We start from the raw sequence: 16,051 nt of genomic DNA, 5'->3' as shown, positions 1-16,051 counted from the left end.
GGAGCTCAGGTTTCTTACACGAGTCCATTGCTTACCCCCAATAAAGATCGACATTTTACATTTTAATAAAGTTATTAATAAAACTCATTTCATTTGGATGGCTGGTGACACTTCTGTTTCATGATGCTACAAGTCATCAACATACAAGAACAATGGTCATATACAAACAATCTCACCGGCCTTTCTAATGATGTCAATAACAGAGATGAAATTATTTAGACTGTTAGTGATCCACTTGCTCTCTTAAAAGCTTGATTTCAGAGTGTTTTCCATATTGTTGATTTTCTTGTCAGTCACTTTCCTTGGAAATTGAGGCAGGCGTTTTCGGAAATTTCCACTCAGCAGGATGTAGAGGAAAGGGTTAACGCTGCTGCCGGTATAGCTGAGACAGATGGCGAGGTAATAGCCCACATAGAAGGCCACCGTGGGATGCGCCATGTGCAAGTTCACCAGTTGTATCACATGATAGGGGGCAGCACTTAGAATGAAGACTGCCACCAGCACCAGCACCATCTTCGTGAGCTTCATCACTCGCTGCCTTGGGAGACTGGCATCATAACTGCAAAGAAGACATGAGAATGGACATGAACAGAAGCAACAGTAGAAATAACAGGGCAACGATTTCCTAGAACATTCAGAGAGTTCATAGTAGCTTTGTAGTGAGATATGAAGGTCAGTGTTGTTGCAATTTATTTAGAGCATTGTGAAGATTGGCTTTGATTCCTGTTAAAAAATTTCCCAAGCTGGAACATTAAAAATAAAATAAAATAATGAACAGAGTATAGAATTATTACCCAAAGGATTAAATAGGTATACATAAGTCTGCACTGATAAAAGCAAATGATTGAAGACAATGAGCAGAAGAGACAGAGCTTTAATGAAGAATTCCAAGTAATATATGTAGATTCTCCCATGGGCTGGAACCCAGTCAATGTCAACTAACAACACTCATCTCTAGAGCTTGGCCATTTCAGGCCTGCCTCCCACTTTCTTCTTGAAGGTGGGCTAGACTTAGTGACTTACTTCATTCACTAGAGAAAGAGTCAAACAGTAACTTGATAGTGGAGAAACCTGGCAATACTTTAACCAAGCAATCATGGTTAACCTCATCAGCGATGTTGTCGTCACGGACTCCCTCACATGATGTGAGGGGCAGTTCCAAATGGAGGGAAATCGTACAGAGTAACAAGACAGTACTCTTGAAGATGGTCACAGTCATGACAAACCAGGAAAGACTGAGAAATTGTCACAGACCAGAGGAGACTGGGAAGAACTGACAACTAAACACAATGTGGTGCCCTGAAAAACAGTGTCTTACCCAATGCCACGGAGTTGATTTTGACTCATAGCCATCCAGAAGGGCAGAGTAGAACTGGCCCTGGAGTTTATGAGGCTGCACTGGAAGGAAGGCCCACAAGGCCATCTTTCTCTGGCGGAGTAGCTCGCTGCTCAGGACTTACCCCACTGGACCGCCAGGGCTCCAGAAAATGTCTAGTGTTAGTCATGTGGAAACTTCTGTTGTGATTTACATTGTAAAAGTTCTTATTTTACAAATATTAGTTCATGTTCATAAATTTTATCAAAGGAATTTTACATGTCTTTCATTTGCCATCCATCAGTTACAATTTAGTTCCTCCAAATCTTGTAAAATTTCATCTTCAAGCTAGCCTTTAAAGGAACCTATGCTAAAATCCACCATTGTTGCGAAGATGCTATCCAGTAGGCATGAATTGCAGATCTTGAAAAATTAGCACAACAACAAAATTTAACTGAGTATAATGATAAAGCTTCTAGAAAATGTGTAGCTTCATTATTTCTATTAGTGCCGATCTCAGCCATTAATGTCCTCAACTGGTGGTATGCTCGCAAGGTAGCAAAAAGACAAAAGCCCCCTGGGAAAGACTTTATGGCCATGTCCACAGCAAATCAGAAAGTGCATTCTGAAAGTTTTGGTAATGACCGCCCTTCTGCTTCTTTATTCTGACCAAGGTACCACTGTGATGTGAGATGCTGATCGTGAAGAAGCAGAAGAGGAAGTGTGTCGCAGTGAGAGTCCTTCTGGGGTTCCTGCCCTTAGTTCTTAGAAAAATGGCTTGGAGGATTTCCCGAGTTGGCTTTGGCGCTTCTTTTTCCTTCCTAATTTGAGTTTGTTACTGTGTTTGGTTTGTTTGTTTGCTTGTTTGGGCTGCTGCCTGACTGGTGGATACGGCATGAGTTGTGGGTGATCAGTTCCTAAGGCTTCAAGGACTGGTTGGCCTCCACTCTGGCTTGGGAGACCCCTCCTGAAACCGATGCTCGATCTATACCGTGTGCCAAGCCATGCTGCTCACAGCGGCCCACGCATGCCAGAGAGCTGCTCCACAGACTTTTCCCAGACTGTAAATCTTTCTTCTGCAGAAATGAAGGCTAGTTTTCAACTGTGGACCTTTGGGGTAGCAGCCCCAAACGTAAGCCACGGTGCCATCAGGGATCCCATGCCTTCCATGAAGGAATAGAACACAGATGGTTTAGCAATTTTTGGCTGAAGACTGAGAATGAGGCACCCCCACCAGTTCCTCAGAATGCTTCTAGACTCAGGAGAAGTGCAGCATTCACGGCGCTGTCAATGGCAGCAATGGCGGCCCAGAGGCAGGGTAGACCAGTGAGCCTAGAGGGTGAGCAGAACCCCAGCGGTGGAAGAGCTGTGCCAGCAGGGGGCACATCTGCTGCAGGGAAACGTATGCGAGTAAGCATGTGTTCATAGAGAGGATAAGTGGCTTCTTTGAGATGTTCAGGCTCTGAGCTGGGAGGCCTCTGGGATTTCCCCTCCTGCATCTCTTCAATTCACTTTACATTGATTGTCTATGCTTTCTCGAATGTATTAAAGTTGTGGGTGTGGGTGTGGTGCCTTCATGAGCGTTGAGGGCCCTGCTGTGCTTTATTGAGGCCAGCAGAGAGGGGGCTTTGCAATGACTGTCGGAACGAGTTGGAAGTTGGGGATTTGAGGTATATTTGACCTCTGCCTCATAAGAACCAGTTTTTGCTGAATTTCATAGTTAAAGTTATCCCTCATTAAGTTAATTACACTTGGAGGTAACACTTCAGGAATATATACAACATCTCTGTATTTTCTTTGCAACTTTTCTGTGAAATTAAAGTTATTGTAAACTAGCATAGAGTTCCCCAATTTTTTCAGGTTATGTCGTAGTTAGGCATTTAGCAGAACTCTCCCTGGGGACGCGGTGAAGGCAAATAAACAAGCCCGGGAGAGAATGCAAAACAAGGTGAGGCGGCTCGACTGTAACGGGAGAGTGGCTCTTCTGCCGCTAATCAGCCTGTGGGCGCGATTCTGCTGCATTCTTGAGTTCTGAGGCATATCTAAATTGTGCAATCTTTCCCCCAAAAAGATGGACTTAGCATTTCTGGAAAAAAAAGTGTCAGGAGGAAAAGAACGTGATTTGGAGGACTGTTTTAAAGCATTCTCTAACTTTTCATGTCTCTGTGTTCTGTACTATTCCATTTCAATCTTCTCATCGATTCGGTTCCTCAGATGCATTTAAAAGCTACAACCCCCCCCCTATGTTTATAGCGTCTTACCTTACCAATTCTTAATGAACCACCTATCAAAATGTATCAAGGAATTTCATGAAGCTAAATGGGGAAAAGGTTGTGGTACTTATAATACTGGTATTAGGGGTTTGCTGCAGATTTTCACTCATGATGGTTACATTGCTTATACATTGTGTGTGTGTGTGTGTGTGTGTTGGGGGGTAGGTAACTCTTTACATGGTAGAAAGCCCCTGCTGACCTTGTGGTTAGCAGCCCAATGCATAGCCACTAGGCCACTGTGGTAGTTACACGATTTCATGTCAACTTGATAAATAAGAATGAAGGGGTGGAGTCTAGCCAGTCAACCAGGTCACAGTCTGGCGATCCCTCCTTGTGGGCCTGGTCTTCTCATGAGGATTCTGGGACTTCCTCTAATCCTCCCTGGAAGTAGGACACACTCTCTTTCTGCTTCACATTCCTGTTGACAAGCCACATGGAGCCAGGCTGATGTCAGCCAGAGTCCTGGAGATGCTTCCACTGCCATTGAATCCACAGGATGTTCCACCCAGGCAGCCAGTGATCTTCCTGCATTCCACATCAATGCATGTGCTGTGTGAGCCTGAAGAGGAATTCATGAGCTAATATCGGACTTGGGGGCTAATGTAGAACTTATACACTTGATCAGGAGGTCTTCCCAGATGGCTGGCACGTGGAGATTCTCTTTGTTTTGGCTAGTTAGAACGCTGTCAGGATGGAGTGCCTATGACTGCGTATTCCTTGAAAGCAATGAAAACTAAATGTAGAAACCACTGTCACCTGCAAACAATAAAAGCTTAGTCAAACAGTTACCAACCGGCAAGGAGCAGCTGGTCAAAAACAGATCAACTGAAAGCCTGGGAGCAAAGAAGATTTTTTTGAAAGGTAATGCAAGCTTTGAAAAATTTCTGCATAGCTGGTAACCAATAAAGCCATACCGAAGAGCCATACACATGCTCAGGACATAATCAGAATACTTCACAAGACCCTAGGTTAATAGTCTTTAAGCTCTGGCAAGCAGGAAGTAAGGCAGAGTTGTAAACGGCCTGGCTAAGCATTGAAGTCTTGAGTATATTTCTTCTACTATACAAAAGACCTAAATAATAATTTTCTCTTCTTTTTACTTTATTAATATCATCATATTCAAAATATCTAGTTTCCAGCAAACAATTAGGGTGTGTGCCCCCCAAAAAAGGAGCCCCCTCCAAAGTATCATTTAATTAACAGAAAAAAGAAATGAGCATAAACTTTCTGTAGGAAAGACATTATTAGACAGAGACTTACTTCAACTATCTTAAATATGCTCAAAGTGCCAGGGGAACCATGAAGAAATTACTAAAAGAAACAAGGAGAATGATTTCTCAACAAGTAGACAGTATCAAAAGAGACAGAAAGCATATAAAGGAGCCAGATACAAAGTTTTTAGCTGGAAAGTACAACAATCAACCTGAAAAATTCACTAGAGGAATTCACCAGCAGATAGATACACACAGAAGAAAGGATGAACATACTTGATGTTAGAGCAAATGAAATGCTCCAACCTGCGGAACAGAAAGTAAAAAGAACGGAGAGCAGAGGCGTGGAAACGTGTGGAACACTACCAAGCTTGCTGACAGGAACATAAGAACAATAGAAGTCCCAGAGGAGCGAAGTGAGAGAAAGGAGTAGAGAGAAGAGTTGAAGAAATGATGGTTGACATGTTCTCAAATTTGATATAATCCATGAACCTACATATTCAAGAAGCTCAAGAAATTCCAAGGCTGATGTTTAAAAAGTTCTGCACAGAAAACAATTATACATTTTATATGAAAAGTAAGGTAGACTCTTACCATCCAGCATCTTTATTTTGTTGATACATCTCCCAAGTATAGCATAAAATTAAAATATAGCACACCAAAATCAAAGGTAAAGGGAAAAAGAAAGTTGTTATTGTCAAGTAAAGTGTATACCTGTAAAATGAGAGAGAGAAAAAACATTACTGTTTTATTCACTGTAATAGGAATTAACTTTTCTAATTTATGAGGCATACTTCTGTGACTTTTCAGGGCAAGGGTCTCTAGGGAAAAGCTATTTGGGGGAGAAATCAAGCTCTTCCCTGTTGAGTAATAATGCTGCCTGTCTCCGTTTTAGCCAAGCCCACCTCTATGAATGAAGAGCAGGTAATACTAGTTATCATTAAAGTTGCCTTTATTATTATCATTAATAAGAACAACATAACATTCATTATGCAATAGGCGCTATTCTCACCCCCTACCAGCCCAGCTCTCTCGCTGTGGTGGCTTACGTATTTTGTGATGGTGAAAGCTCTCCACCAGTATTTCAAACACCAGTAGACCAATGATAGCCAGGTTTCAGTGGAGTTTTCAGGTCAAGACAATGAAGGTAGATATGGTATTTTAAAAATAAAACCTTATAGATAGCAACAGAGCATTGTCCTACTAGCTGGTTTTAAATATGTCATTAGAAGGGATCAATTCCTAGAGAAGGAACCATGCCCAGGGAAGTAGAGGGCCAACAAGGGCACGGGAGACCCTCACTGTTACGGATTGACAGAGTAGCTGCACCATGATGGTGGTTATGAAGATGGTGCAGGTCTGAGCAATGTGTTGTTTGGCTGCACAGACATAAGGCTCTATAAGCTACATAAGGTTATCGATGTATCAGCTGAAGTGAACATAGACTTGTGATTTGAGAGAAAATGACAATTGGACACACAGTCCCACGGGCACCCTAACACCGGACGGCACTCCATAGGCGTGACGGAAGGCAGGCTGTCCAATTTGGTCATGGTGTTCCTTCATTCCTGCACAGACACCACGTATTCTCCTTCCTGGCAAAACCCTGGCCTCCGAGGAAAAGGCAGGCCCCAGTTAGGTGGAGGTGGACAGGGAAAATCATTGGGAGCAGGGAACAGTACGGTAGTTCCAACATCAGCTAGTGTAAGGACTTAATTCCAGGAGGAAGGATAGATATTGTCATCTCAGAATACCCTTATGAGAATCAACCAAAACTACCAGATGCAACTGTAGATAGAGACTAGTCCATCTTTTTTTTTAATCATCTCTCTTTTTTTAATATCGTATAGTGGGCCTTAGATTGTATTTTAAGCAAGCTGTGGCCCATGTTAGCATATCAACCATTAGCGATTAAGTGATTAATTATTAGGAATCACAGTTGGTTCTTTTTGGTTGGCTGTTGGTGTTTGTATGTTGAGTGTAGCCAATAAATACCGGTAGAAGAAATAATCAATGAACAGTCCTATTATTGGGAAGATGTCTTCCCTGGATTTGTGGCCTTGCAGGGTATGTACTTCTCTACATTATGAGGTTGTGACTCATCCGTTTGACAAGTGATGGGATGGGAAAAGAAATTTGCCAGGCTGACAGAGGTGACAGATATAGAAAGCAACTAGAGTGGTTCATGGCCTTTGAAAAACTAAACTAACGGACTCTGATTCACTGTTGTCCTAGAGACCAGGGAACTGTCCTACAGAATCTCCAAGGTTCTGACCTTTACAGAAGTAGAGAGCTGCAACTGTTTTAGGAAACTAAAACAAATCCACGTCAAACCAAACTTGCTGCCATCACATTGGCTTTGTCTCCTGGCGGCCCCAGGCATTATCAAGCAGAAGTGTTCTATAGGGTTTTCTTGGCCATGGTCTTTACAGATGCAGACAGTCAGATCTTTCTCATGTCATACCACTGAGTACGTCTCAGCTACAACCATGAGGTTAGTTGCTGAGAGCAAACTGTGCCACCCATGGGCCTGGCCTTTAGTTGGTACTCAAAACTTTAATTTGTCATGGACTTCCAATGCTATCTTTACAAACTTCAGGTAGGAAAATTTTGAGTTAATTTTTCTTTTCAAGGGAATATATAAAAAACTGAAATGGCTGGGTGGGGCACCCATTGATACGGCTCGAGTCTGTAAAATGTGGAGGCCCTCTTGAAAAAGGCTGGATTCACTCTATTGCTGGATGCCTGGCTTGTCTGGCTGCTATGTATCATTGACATTCGTGTTTCAATGTATTTGTGTTTCTGCAACCACTAAGGTGACATAATTCAATTGAAAATATTTTCTATAAATGCTACCCAAAGAGTAAGCACCCGGTAAAAACCATACAATCAACATGATCATGGAAAGCAGACAGTAAGTCAGGAGACTCACGAGCAAAGGGTTCCCAATGACACTGTAGGAGGCAGCTCATTGATGAGGAAGGTGAACGGGGCAAATACTAGATGCTCGCTCACTTATGTGTAGTGAACCGTTTCGGTTTGCTTTTCACCACAGCCTTGTCAGGAAGTGCACATTTGGGAAGAGGCTTTGATTTTGTAGGCAGGTGCTGTGGGTTTGAAGAGAGACAGATGCCAACTCTACCTAGAAGCAGAATCTAGGATGTGGTGTCAAAAAAGATGCAGTGGCTCATTATAGATGAGCAAGTACAGCTAAGCCCAGGCTTATCTTGCCTTCGGGGTAATTCGACCTGGAGGACGAAGGGCTTCCCAACTTAATTCATTTCTAGTTTTCTTAATGCTTAACAGCTTACCAGAGGACATCATCCGGGGATGTTAAATCAAAAGCACAACTCTCGACACCATCTTTGAATTTGATGACCTTTGAATAGAGCCAGACAGGCAACGCCAGAATGAAAGAGGTGGCCCAGAGGCCCATGTTGATGCAGAGGGTCTTGTACCTTGTTCTCCAACTCCTGAGACGAAATGGTTGGACAAGAGCCAAGTACCTGCAAAGCCAGTTTAGAAGCATTTGGGAACAATCAATAACGGCACTGAGCTTCAAGGATGAAAAGTTTACGGCGAAAGTAAATGACTCCATTTTTGGGTCCTCCCTGAAGCACACCTCTGTGAGGACAAAAGAAGGTAATGTTTTCTAAGATCCGACTGGTCCCTACAGAGAAAACAACTCTTTACCCCAACTGTTTAAGTAAACCCTCACCAAAATAGCCATCATTTTCATGAGCACATCTGTCCTTCTGGGAACACCCTGTAATGCAAACTCTTTCTTTACCTTGTACATGAAGGTTTTTGTCTTAGAACAGTGATTTCCTCCATTGGGGTTTACTCCCCTGGAGGCAGGAAGGAAGTGTGAGGCTGACAGAGACTCCCCAGCAGGACTAGGTACATCTAATAGACATTTTGCCCTTATGGCTTACAATAGGTTCTCCAGATTCTTGGAGATTCAATTTACAGAAATCACAGTGAAGATAAAATGAGTCTGACTTATTTAGACAATATACATTCTCCAAGGAATTTAGCCGGGAGGCTGGAGGAAGGAAATGAGTTAGTATTCTGGGGAATAGGTTTTGTGAAAAATTACTTTTTACATTAGATTCAGAAAAAAAGACTATCATAGATCAAACTTGAAATCAGGACATATTAACCTCTGACAAATCCCCAAACTTCCAGAGCCACCTGAAAACAAAACTATGGAAAGTGTTCAGATTCTATGGAGACAGTATTTGAAAAAATAGTTTTGCTGGCGTTGGAGGTAAAAGACAATATTAGCCAAAATAAACTAAATGTAAAAGATGGTTTTGTTATTATTGTTAATCACCATTAAGTTGGTCCAAGATTTAGGGGCCCTCTAACCATTGCCTGTCCTGAGGAATCAGTGATGTGTTGTAGAGTGAACCCCTGTGAGTTATGACAGTCTTCAACTGGTTGATGTTTGGAAGTAGATCACCAAGATTTCCTTCCTTAGGCATCCCACTGGAGACTGCCGGAATCTGCCAAGTATTGTAGTGACACTGAGGCCACCACTGACAAGGGGTTCTGCACTGGGCTGGGAATTACCCTGGGTCTCCCAGGCAGAGCTAAGAATTCTCCCATGGAACCATCTCTGCCCCGAAAAGTTTGTTTTCAACGGTCCCCTAAGCTTCTCCAAGGTTTTGTAGAGCTACTTAAAAAAACTCACAAAAATGTAAGAATCATTTTTTTCTTCCTCATTCCATTTTTTAAATGAGGCAGAACATTTAATAATCAGATTAGCAATTCCGCTGCCTAAAGGAGAACCTTCCAAGTGTGGGTGTCTCCGCAGCCTTCTTCAGCACGCCGCTGTAATGACATCCCGTGGCTAAGGAAAGATGGTGTAGGCTGTGCGTAGGGTGGCCACCTGGCCTCTCCACCTGCCCTGCTGGAGAAGAGAGGAAGCTAGTGATTGCCAGCAACCCAGCCGTTATTCTTTCTGAATGCTCATGGAGTCATGGGCTTACTAGATTGGGGAGCTCTCCTTTGATCTCATGCATCCTCAGCTTTAAACTCGTTAGTAATTCCCATCACCTTTTAGACACCTTTGGAATTCTTACCAAGATCATGAAGCCTTTCTCTACTATGCCCTGTCTGCTGTCCAGACTCTCCTATCTCCAATGTACTGGGTAGAAAGATGTTTGCATTATTCACAAGAGTCAGACTCTTCTTTAAGTTGCTCATCTAAAACAGGGCCGGCATGTGCAAGATTCATTCCCTAGTGTCTGAGCACAGGCAAGTTCACTAGGCGTCCCTCAAGGCCAGGTCAGCATTGGCTGGCATCATCTGAGGTACTCAGTTCTATACATTAATGAGAAAATATGGTGTGAATTATACATTGAGAAACATATTGAATAGGCTGGTACTTTCCAGTAACGGAGCAGGATATAATGATGCATGAAATAGTACCATCATTATTCCTTTCCATCTGAGTGGCAGGTTCATATTAACCTTTCATTCCTCTGAGGATGTGCTCACCACTTCCTCCCGGGAAGGACCACTTCAACAGGGAAAACAGGCAGTGTTCAAGGAAAAGTTCTAAATGGATCCAGGAAAATGGAATACTGTCTTCAAGACTGACATTCGTTGTATCCAGTGTCTCGTCAAATGTTTTAAGCAGCTGTGTCCCTATGGATTTACAATATTTGAAGCCCTCCGGGGCAGGTCTACTCGGTCCTTGCAGGTTCTTGATGAGCTGAAATTGACTTGATGCCAGTGGGTGTGGTTTTGAACTCTGGGCCAGGCATTGGGACGTAGTTGGTTGGGACATGTCAGTGAACAAAGACTCTACCTCTGTGGAATTCACATTTCATAGGTAGGTAGAGCTAAACAAATAAAAAATAAAAGAAACAGAAACTAAGGATGAATATGTAGATCAGGGGTGAGGGTGACATAGAAGCTTTGAGCTGTGGGGATGGAATCGACGTAGACTATGAATGAGAGTCTCCTAGAGCGCATATGAGTGGTGCGTGTGATGGCTGTCTTCAGGGCCCATGTCTGCATGTGGAGCCTTTGGCATCTGAACGGCGCAAGAAACACCCTAGCTCTCATGCTTCCCAGAAGCCTGATCGTGAAGTTGTCATGAGCTGCTTGTCGTTTCTAGAGTCAGGTGGCCTGAATGTGAACCAGGATCTGCCACTCAGTCATTCCATCATGAGTGGAACCACCACCACCACCACCACCACCACCATCATCATCATCATCATCATCACAGTGATTGAATCATGAATATCATTAGCTTATAGGATTGGTGGATATAGCCACTGTACATTCTAGAATACAGTGGAAACAAACTTCTAATGAGGTAAAATGGCAACAATTTTCGTTGAGCAATATATTGATGAGTATAAAAGATGGCTTTCCTGATAACCAGCCATCTCAAGAGCTAGCCATGAACCCTATCCACTCTGCTGATTACTCAGAGGGAGCTGCTAGGTGATAATCTGAGTGTGGGAACAATGAACCTTGATAGAGAGGTTGGGAACCCAGTGATGCAGTTAAGTTCCTGGATGCTAACCAAAAGCCCAGTGGTTCAAACGGCCAGTCTCTGCAGGAGCAAGACGTGGCAGCCTGCTTCTGTACAGATGTAAGGCCTAAACACCCCAGGAGGCAGTTCCCCTTAGTCCTGTAGGTTCACTAAGAGTCGGCACTGAGGTGATGGTAGTAGATGCAGGCAGTGAGGAGCTCTGCTGCTGAGTCCCCGCTTACCTTCAGCGAATCCCTTTGCAGGTCTGGGCCTCAGCTGCCTTATTGCAATATGACAGAGGGAGTTGGTTCTGGTTTCTAACATTGCATAATGTTGTGATTTTTTTTTCTTGCAGTGAATTGTAACTAAAACTAAGGTAATAATGAATGACAAGGGGAATGGGGAGAGAGACTTTAGTGTTTTTAATTGTCTCTTAAAAAGCAAACTTCTGAGACACATGAAAAAAAAATGTTCTTAAGGAATCAGTCCTATGATGACATAAGCAAAGAAAGAGAGGTTTGCACCAACATTACTTAAATCGGAACCCCTTAGAGGAGTCCCGGGTGGCTTTCCAAGCCCCTTCGCTCACCGGTCCACACTCATCGCAGTCATGATGGCGCTACAGGCAAACTGATTGCATGTATCCAGGGAGGTGATGATGGTGCAGAGGGCTCCCCCAAACACCCACTCTCCTCCTCGGGCCCACTGGTGAATAAGGAAAGGCAGTCCAGTGATGTGGACCAAATCCGCCACAGCCAGGTTGCAGATATAAATGTCAGGGATTGTTTTTTTCCTTGACCTGAAAGAAAGGGAGGAAAATCGAGAAATTACATTGAAACGTGTACTTGTTTCAATTTATGCACCTGCTAGATGATAACAATCGCCACGATGAATTTTAATAAGGTAAAATCTATACAAAAGCATATGAGAATGCCTAGTCTTGTGTATATTTAAGCATTTTGAATTATTTATAACTAACTGTAGATTTCAAGATCAAAACCAATGGCAAGCTATTGCTGTCACTTGATTTCAACTCCTGGTGACCCCACGTGTGTCAAAGCAGAGCTACACTCATGAGCTTTCATTTCTGTGATCTTTTCAATGCAGATGACCAGACCTATCTTCTGAGGCACTTCTAGATGGGCACAAGCCACCAACCTATTATTAGCAGCCACATCCTAACTATTTATATTACTGCCACAAGAGACTGTTAAAATATAGTGGATTTACAATATCCATTTGTATAATGTAGCCAGCGGGGTATAAAGTTATAAAAACTTTTGGCCATAACCAAGTACCATAAGAGAATGAGTCACTGGGCTTGGGGACTTAGGATCATTGTCTTGGGGATGGGGTGGGGTGGGGGGGGCACTAAATCCTGGCACAGCATGCTTCACAAAGACAGCATCCTACATCCTACTGTGGTGAGTGATGTGGGAAGAGTGCTGTTCCATTGCAGGGATTGGAATCAATGTCATGAATCAAAATGTGTATGAATGGTTGAATGGAAAACTAACTGTAAACTAACATTGAGACCAGGATAAAAAGCATTGACAGTGTGCTAGTAGCCATTCCTTCCCTTGAGAGTAAACAACAGTGAAGAAAATCAAAGACTCAGGAAGACAATCAGCCCACCGGGCTAAAGGGCCACTTGCACCGGAGACTCGATACTCGGTGCTCCAGAACTCAAAGACAAGAAGAACTAGAGGATGCCTGGCTACCACTATTACCCACTCGTATTGAGACCACAGAAAACCTGGGAAGACTTTTAAGAAAATATAAAACAAAATTCAAAATCATAAAAGACCAGACTTACTGGTGTGCTAGAGTCTGGTGGATTCCCTGAGACTGTGACCCTTATACACCTTTCAAACTTGGAACTGAACCACCTCTGAGGATCCCTGTGCAGCCTAGCAACAGACTGGGCTATAAAGTAGGCAATCATTGCTAAGGAACATTTCTTCAGAATAATCAACCATAGGAGACCAAAAGGCAGTATTTTCCCTTAACCAAAGCTCAGAAAGCAGTTAGGGGCAAGAAAGATGGACAAGGGGAAAAAGGGAACCCAGAGAAATTGGAAGAATACTGTTACATGAAGGAATTTCAACTAATGGTAAAAATCCCAAACCCACTGCCATTGAGTCAATTATTACCTACAGAGACCCCGATGAACAGCACAGAACTGATCTTCTGAATTTGCAAGGCTGTAAATCTTTATGGGAGCAGAGAGCCTCTTCCTTCGTTTTCCCTCAGAACAGCTGGTGGTTTGAACTGCTGACCTTGAGGTTAGCAGTTGTGGAAGTTATAAAATTGTTTGTCAATTTGAGAGGATTATGAGTGAAGGGGTGGAGTCTGGCCTATCAATCAAGATATAACCAATGAGGCCTCCTGAGAATTCTGGGAAATCTGGTTTTCCCTCGTTGGAGGCGGGAGAGACTCTCTGCTCACTCCCTTGGAGACGCTCTGCTGACAAGACACATGGCATAATACTGATAGATCCTGCTCCCTGGGAACTGGAGGAGCCACGTGGAGATCCCTGCCAGTGCTGAGATGCTTACAGTGCCACTGGATCCAAAGACTCCCATTCCACTGGCCTGTGATCATCCTGTATTCCGCATCATTGCATGTGTTTCATGAGTCTGAAGAGCGCTTTACAGATTGGTATCGGACATATGGGCTAATATCAGACTTATGGGCTTAGACTGGACTGGGTTGGGGTGTTTTCTTACTATACAATTACCTTTTCTATAAAACTCTCTCTTATACACATATGAGTGTCTCTGGATTTGTTTCTCTGGTCTCCCCAGACTCATAACCAGCATAACCAGCTGTGGCTCCAAGGCTCCCATGGAATTAATGAAAGTAAACAAAATATGTGTAAATTCTTAATAGAAAATAAATTTGCCTTGTAAACTTTCCCTAAAATCACAAGAAAACAAAACAACACAACAAAACTGTTAACAAATTCTTTGATAGTCCTTTCAAAAACAAATTTCCTCTAGTTCCTAAATGCTTCTCCCCCACTCCCCACCCCCCCCCCCTACTATCATGATCCCAATTCTACCTAGCAAGTCTGGCTAAACCAGAAGATGTACACTGGTACAGATAGGAACTAGAAACACAGGGAATCTGGGGCAGATGATCCCTTCAGGACCAGTGGTGAGAGTGGCGATACTAGAAGGATAGAGGGAGGGTGGGTTGGAAAGGGGGAACTGATTTCAAGGATCTACATGTGACCTCCTCCCTGGGGGATGAACAACAGAAAAGTGGGTGAAGGGAGATGTTAGACAGGGCAAGCTATGACACAATAATAATTTATAAATGATCAAGGGTTCATGAGGGAGTGGGGAGTGGGGAGGGAGGGGAAAAATAAGGAGCTGATGCCAGGGGCTTACATGGAGAGCAAATGTTTTGAGAATGATGAGGGCAATGCATGTAGAAATGTGCTTTACACAATTGATGTACGGATGGATTGTGATAAGAGTTGTATGAGCCCCTAACAAAACGATTTAAAAAAAGTAGAGCATAATTCATTTCCCTTTGAATACAAAATGGATTTAGTAATTCCTTTCTAACAAAGACAAGGATCCCTGATTGCTCGGTGGATAAACGTTTGGTCCGTTAACCAAGAATTTAGTGGTTCAAATCCACTAGCTAGCTACCTTACTATTCCTCAGGAGAATGTTGAGGCAGTCGGCCTCGTAAAACCATACAGCCTGGGACACCCTGGGGAGCAGGCAGTTCCACTATGTTTGATCAGACCGTTAGGAGATGCAGCTGAGTGGGTTCTAATCCGTAGACTGTGGTCACAGTAACCATATGTGATGTAATAAACTAGGATTTTAAAACTCTGGGGATTTCTTGCTCTTAGATCACTAGTTTTGGTGGAAGTCAGCTGCCGTGCTTAAAGCTACTCACCCAACATTGTGAAAAGGTCCCCGTGGAAATGCTTGAATGGTATGCTTACAACTAGTCTCATCTTGCCAGTGGTGTCAGTGAGCTACCTTGGAGACAGATCCTCGAGCCCAATCAAGGCTTTTGATGACCATAGCCCTGGAGGACAGCTTGGCTGCGTGAAGAGAGATTCTCCAACCAAATCACCCAGCTAAACTGCTGGGTCAGTGATTTCTGTGAGGCTGCTTTAAATCTAAACTGTGCAGTGGTTTTGCTGTGCAGAAACCAGTTACACTGGCTTTGCGCTTATTCTGGCAAAGGGCTTAGTCTTCACTAATTCCTAGCATCTGAAAAAATGAGTCCTGCTGGCCAATGGTTAAGCACTCGGCTGTTAATGGAAAGATTGGTGGTTCCAACCCACTCACTGGCTCCACAGAAAGCAGAGCTGTTGATGATATGCTTGCATAAAGAGTACAGGTTAGGCAGCACTGTGCGAGAGCTCAGCTGGTAGCTACGTGTTGAAATCTATTCAACAGCACCTCATAACAACAGTCCCTGACAAGCAGCCCTGGGTTCAGCAAGCACTCGGCTGCTCCACAGAAGGCTGGGGGTTCCATATGACCCACTTCCAACACCCCTATTGGCTCTGCAGGAGAAAGATCTGGTTCAGTAACAATCACAGGAAAATCCTGTGAGGCAGTTCTACTGCATATGGGTGTGCAATGAGTGCAATGAGTCAAAATCACCTTGATGACACCCCCAAACGAAAGCACCTGGAACTAAGTTGGCCAATGACATTTCTTCCCACTGTAGATATAAGTTCAATTCCTGAGACTTGCTTTTATTTTAAAACAATTAGAAATAT

At 43.3% G+C, this 16,051-nt stretch overlaps 1 protein-coding gene and 1 non-coding gene across 2 annotated transcripts in view; both read right to left on the bottom strand.

Moving 5' to 3' along the window:
• Positions 1-243: 243 nt before the first annotated feature.
• Positions 244-16,051, bottom strand: part of MCHR2 (melanin concentrating hormone receptor 2) — a 29,751-nt gene continuing 13,943 nt past the window's right edge. The window contains exons 2-5 of the mRNA XM_075554011.1: positions 11,882-12,091; positions 8,111-8,305; positions 5,394-5,513; positions 244-559 (exon numbers count right to left, since the gene is read on the bottom strand). Coding sequence (XP_075410126.1) covers positions 244-559; positions 5,394-5,513; positions 8,111-8,305; positions 11,882-12,091 — 841 coding nt within the window. The remainder of the gene's footprint in view (positions 560-5,393; positions 5,514-8,110; positions 8,306-11,881; positions 12,092-16,051) is intronic.
• On the bottom strand, positions 1,840-1,962 carry LOC142454088 (small nucleolar RNA SNORA32). Its single transcript, XR_012785617.1, has one exon. It is a non-coding gene; the product is annotated as a small nucleolar RNA SNORA32 (small nucleolar RNA).

This window comes from Tenrec ecaudatus, chromosome 7 (assembly GCF_050624435.1).
Source record: "Tenrec ecaudatus isolate mTenEca1 chromosome 7, mTenEca1.hap1, whole genome shotgun sequence".
Classification (NCBI taxonomy): domain Eukaryota; kingdom Metazoa; phylum Chordata; class Mammalia; order Afrosoricida; family Tenrecidae; genus Tenrec; species Tenrec ecaudatus.
The sequence above is the reverse complement of the archived record's forward strand: the minus strand, read 5'-3'. Positions and strand labels throughout refer to the sequence as shown.